At 45.4% G+C, this 5,000-nt stretch overlaps 1 protein-coding gene and 1 long non-coding RNA gene across 2 annotated transcripts in view; one reads left to right on the top strand and one right to left on the bottom strand.

The window, feature by feature from the left end:
- The window catches only part of LOC308175268 (uncharacterized protein), a gene marked incomplete at its 5' end in the record, with an annotated part of 9,768 nt that extends 8,351 nt beyond the window's left edge, over positions 1-1,417 (bottom strand). The window contains one exon of the mRNA XM_080550968.1: positions 1,328-1,417. Within this exon, the coding sequence (XP_080407094.1) occupies positions 1,328-1,417 (90 nt within the window). The remainder of the gene's footprint in view (positions 1-1,327) is intronic.
- Positions 1,418-1,632: 215 nt separating this feature from the next.
- LOC308175267 lies at positions 1,633-4,980 on the top strand. Its single transcript, XR_013937949.1, has 3 exons — positions 1,633-1,681; positions 3,722-3,853; positions 4,627-4,980. It is a non-coding gene; the product is annotated as an uncharacterized lncRNA (long non-coding RNA).
- The last annotated feature ends 20 nt before the right edge of the window (positions 4,981-5,000 follow it).

The raw sequence follows: 5,000 nt of genomic DNA, 5'->3' as shown, positions 1-5,000 counted from the left end.
TGGCAGGTTACCGCAGTCAGACAAGTCGGCCTACCAATACTGACAATGTTTTAAAGGTTTATCTACATGTTTTAAAGGTTTATTTACATGTTTTAAAGGTTTATTTACATGTTTTAAAGGTTTATCTACATGTTTTAAAGGTTTATCTGCATGTTTTAAAGGTTTATTTACATGTTTTAAAGGTTTATTTACGTTTTAAAGGTTTATTTACATGTTTTAAAGGTTTATTTACATGTTTTAAAGGTTTATTTACATGTTTTAAAGGTTTATCTACATGTTTTAAAGGTTTATCTTCATGTTTTAAAGGTTTATTTACATGTTTTAAAGGTTTATTTACATGTTTTAAAGGTTTATCTACATGTTTTAAAGGTTTATCTTCATGTTTTAAAGGTTTATTTACATGTTTTAAAGGTTTATTTACATGTTTTAAAGGTTTATTTACATGTTTTAAAGGTTTATCTTCATGTTTTAAAGGTTTATTTACATGTTTTAAAGGTTTATTTACATGTTTTAAAGGTTTATTTACATGTTTTAAAGGTTTATCTTCATGTTTTAAAGGTTTATCTTCATGTTTTAAAGGTTTATTTACATGTTTTAAAGGTTTATTTACATGTTTTAAAGGTTTATCTACATGTTTTAAAGGTTTATTTACATGTTTTAAAGGTTTATCTTCATGTTTTAAAGGTTTATCTTCATGTTTTAAAGGTTTATTTACATGTTTTAAAGGTTTATCTACATGTTTTAAAGGTTTATCTACATGTTTTAAAGGTTTATTTACATGTTTTAAAGGTTTATCTTCATGTTTTAAAGGTTTATCTTCATGTTTTAAAGGTTTATTTACATGTTTTAAAGGTTTATCTACATGTTTTAAAGGTTTATCTACATGTTTTAAAGGTTTATTTACATGTTTTAAAGGTTTATTTACATGTTTTAAAGGTTTATTTACATGTTTTAAAGGTTTATCTTCATGTTTTAAAGGTTTATCTTCATGTTTTAAAGGTTTATTTACATGTTTTAAAGGTTTATCTTCATGTTTTAAAGGTTTATCTACATGTTTTAAAGGTTTATTTACATGTTTTAAAGGTTTATTTACATGTTTTAAAGGTTTATATATATATATATCGACAAGGTTGTCATGGAGCTATGATGACGTCAGAGCGGCTAGCCGCTTCCTAGCAGGCCGTAGCTTGCTAGCTAACTAGCCTTGGCGGTGTAGACAGCTAGGCCCGTCATATATACATATATCGTTGTCCTGCTTTTGGATGATATTAACCGTTTAGAGACGTTAGACACGTTAGACACGTTATAACCGTTAACGTTACCGTACCTCCTCCTCCACCTCCACGCGCACCGTGTCGAGACATGATCCTGCTGCTGCTTCAACCACAGGTACGGTCCATCTGCGCATGCGCGTCATTCCCCCCCAAAATAAACCCAACAGCAGCTCAAGTAAACAGCTAAATAAAAAAGCTATTTCATACGACACACCGGAACCACACCGGAACCACACATGAGCTATTCGGTATCTCTCACTGCGGCCACGAGTCATGTAAACAAGCAGACCTCCGGAACCATTTCCCCTTCGTCTTTGTTTCCTCGGACACATTTGAGCGTCGCACCGACGTGTTTATCTGTTGTCACGAGTGAACTATCTGATCTGATCTGGAGATTCTTTCACAATGTGAGTAACCCTAACCCTAACCCTAACCTTTAACCCTAACCCTAACCCTAACCCTTTCATCATGTGAGTCCTTCTTTTCTACTTTTGATTTTATTCATTGTTGTCATTTCCCTTTTTCTTACTATGCTCCTCTTGCTGTATCTTTATGAATGAATGCAAAGCTCTTTGAATGAACCCTGTTGTAACATACATATATACAGTATATCTCAAAAGTGAGTACACCCTTTAGATTTTTGCAAATATTCTGTCATATCCTTCAGGGGATAACATTATCCTACTGAAACTTTGATATAACTTAAAGTAGTCAGTGTGCTGCTTGAATAACAGTATAGATTTATTGTCCATTGAAAATTACTCAGTACACAGCTGTTAATGTCTAAACAGCTGGCAACAAAAGTGAATACACCCCATAGTGAACATGTCTAAATTGTGCCCAAAGTGTCAATAGTTTGTGTGACCACCATTGTTATCTAGCACTGCTTTAACCCTCCTGGGCATGGAATTCACCAGAGCTGCACAGGTTGCTTCTGGAATCTTCTTCCACTCCTCCATGACGACATCACGGAGCCCACGGATGTTGGACACCTTGCACTCCTCCACCTTCCTCTTGAGGATGCCCCACATGTGCTCAATTGGGTTTAGGTCTGGAGACATACTTGGCCTGTCCATCAACTTAACCTTCAGCTTCTTCAGCAAGGCCGTTGTCATCTTGGAGGTGTGTTTAGGGTCATTATCATGTTGGAAAACTGCCCTACGGCCCAGTTTCCGAAGAGAGGGGATCATGCTCTGCTGCAGGATGTCACAGTATATATTGGAATTCATGTGTCCCTCAATGAAATGCAGCTCCCCAGTGCCGGCAGCACTCATGCAGCCCCAGACCATGATGCTGCCACCACCATGCTTGACTGTAGGCAAAACACATTTGTCTTGGTGCTCCTCACCAGGGTGCCGCCACACACGCCGGACACCATCTGACCCAAACAGGTTTATTTTGGTCTCATCAGACCACAGGACATGGTTCCAGTAACTCATGTTCTTGGATTCATTGTCTTCAGCAAACTGTTTGCGGGCTTTCTTATGTATCGGTTTCAGAAGAGGCTTCTGTCTGGGGCGACGGCCATACAAACCGATTTGATGCAGTGTGCGGCGTATGGTCTGGGCACTGACAGGCTGACATCCCACTTCTGCAACCTCTGCAGCAATGCTGGAAGCACTCGCACGTCTATTTTTGGAAACCAACCTCTGGATATGACGCTGAGCACGTGGACTCAACTTCTTTGGTCGACCCTGGCGAGGCCTGTTCCGAGTGGAACCTGTCCTGGAAAACCGCTGTATGATCTTAGCCACTGTGCTGCAACTCATTTTCAGGGTGTTGGCAATCTTCTTATAGCCAAGGCCATCTTTGTGAAGCGCAATAATCATTTTTTTCAGCCGCTCAGAGAGTTCCTTGCCATGAGGTGCCATGTTGTCCAGCATTCAGAGAGAATTGTGCCCAAAACACCACATTTAACAGCCCTGCTTATCATTTACACCTGAATCCTTGTAACACTAACGAGTCACATGACACCAGGGCGGGAAAACAACATAATTGGACACAATTAGGACATGTTCTATGTTCTATATACTATGTTGTATAGTATAGTATAGTGGATAGTGTACATAGCCTTTATTTATGTAAACCAGCTCCTTTCCCTTCTTGTTTTTTAGTTTTTTTTTTCCTAGCACCAGGGGAGCCCCCCCTCCCAAATTTCGTTGTTTGGTACCTGTACTATATCAATGACAATAAAGACCATTCATTCATTCATTCATGTTCACTATGGGGTGTACTCACTTTTGTTGCCAGCTGTTTAGACATTAACAGCTGTGTACTGAGTAATTTTCAAAGCACAATAAATCTATACTGTTATTCAAGCAGCACACTGACATACTGAAGTTATATCAAAGTTTCAGTAGGATAATGTTATCCCCTGAAAGGATATAACAGAATATTTGCAAAAATCTAAAAATATATATATATAACCCTGTCTGTCTTGGGTCTAGTTGTCATGTGTGAGTGGCGGGCAGCTGAAGCCGCTGCAGTGGAGCAGATATGTCAACTCAGAGGTGAGGGGTGGCGGCCCGGGACCAGCAGCACCAGGGCTGGGTCTACACCGTGGACCCGGTGTCCTCCAGGTAGGTTCAGCTTCCTCAACAACGCAGCAGAACAATCAAACAAACCGACAATTCTAGACAATATAATCACAATAAAACCATGACGAAGGTGCACATGTAGGCCTATAGCAGCAATATTGAACATGTACCTGCAATTATCCTGATCATTATATTCCCTATACATCCCCCTCTCCCCCCCCCTCCCCCTCCCTCCTCCTCCCCCTCCTCCTCCTCCTCCTCCTCCTCCTCCTCCCTCCTCCTCCTCCTCGCCTCCTCCCTCCTCCTCCCTCCTCCTCCTCCTCCTCCTCCCCTCCTCCTCCTCCCTCCTCCTCCTCCTCCTCCTCCTCCTCCTCCTCCTCCTCCCTCCTCCTCCTCCTCCTCCCTCCTCCTCCTCCCTCCTCCTCCCCCTCCTCCTCCTCCTCCCTCCTCCTCCTCCTCCTCCTCCCTCCCTCCTCCCTCCCCCTCCTCCTCCCTCCTCCTCCTCCCTCCTCCTCCCTCCTCCTCCCTCCTCCTCCCTCCTCCTCCTCCTCCTCCTCCCTCCCCCTCCTCCCTCCCCTCCTCCTCCCTCCTCCTCCTCCTCCTCCTCCCTCCTCCTCCTCCCTCCTCCTCCCTCCCCCTCCTCCTCCCTCCCCCCTCCTCCTCCCTCCCCCTCCTCTCCTCCCTCCCTCCTCCTCCCTCCTCCCTCCTCCTCCTCCTCCTCCTCCTCCTCCTCCTCCTCCTCCCTCCTCCTCCTCCTCCCTCCCTCCTCCTCCTCCTCCCCCCTCCTCCTCCCTCCCCCTCCCCCCCCCCTCCAGTATCGTGCTGGTGTCGTTCCAGGCGGAGCAGCAGGTGTGTGTGTGCGTGGTGTCGGGCCAGGCGGGTGGAAGGGGTGGAGGTGCTCCAGCAGGGGGACCAGGAGGGGGATGGCGGGGAGGCTGAGCGATGTCTTCTCCCCCCTCCGGGGGGGGGGCCCCCGCCCCCCCCAGCTCAGCCCAGAGGAGCTGCTCCTGCGCAGGGAGAGCCTCCGCCTGTGGCTGGAGAGGAACCGGCGTCCCCGTGTCCGTGGTGGAGGGGGGGGGGCGGGCTCTGCGCGTGGCCGGGCGTGACCGTCAGCGCCCCCCTACGGGCGGGACGACTGCGTGGCGGCGGTGCCAAACGAGATCGTCCTGGCCCGGTGTCCAGAGTCTGG

This window comes from Nansenia antarctica, assembly GCF_963989245.1.
Source record: "Nansenia antarctica genome assembly, contig: SCAFFOLD_688, whole genome shotgun sequence".
NCBI classification, from domain to species: domain Eukaryota; kingdom Metazoa; phylum Chordata; class Actinopteri; order Argentiniformes; family Microstomatidae; genus Nansenia; species Nansenia antarctica.
This window is presented reverse-complemented; position numbering and strand designations above follow the sequence as displayed.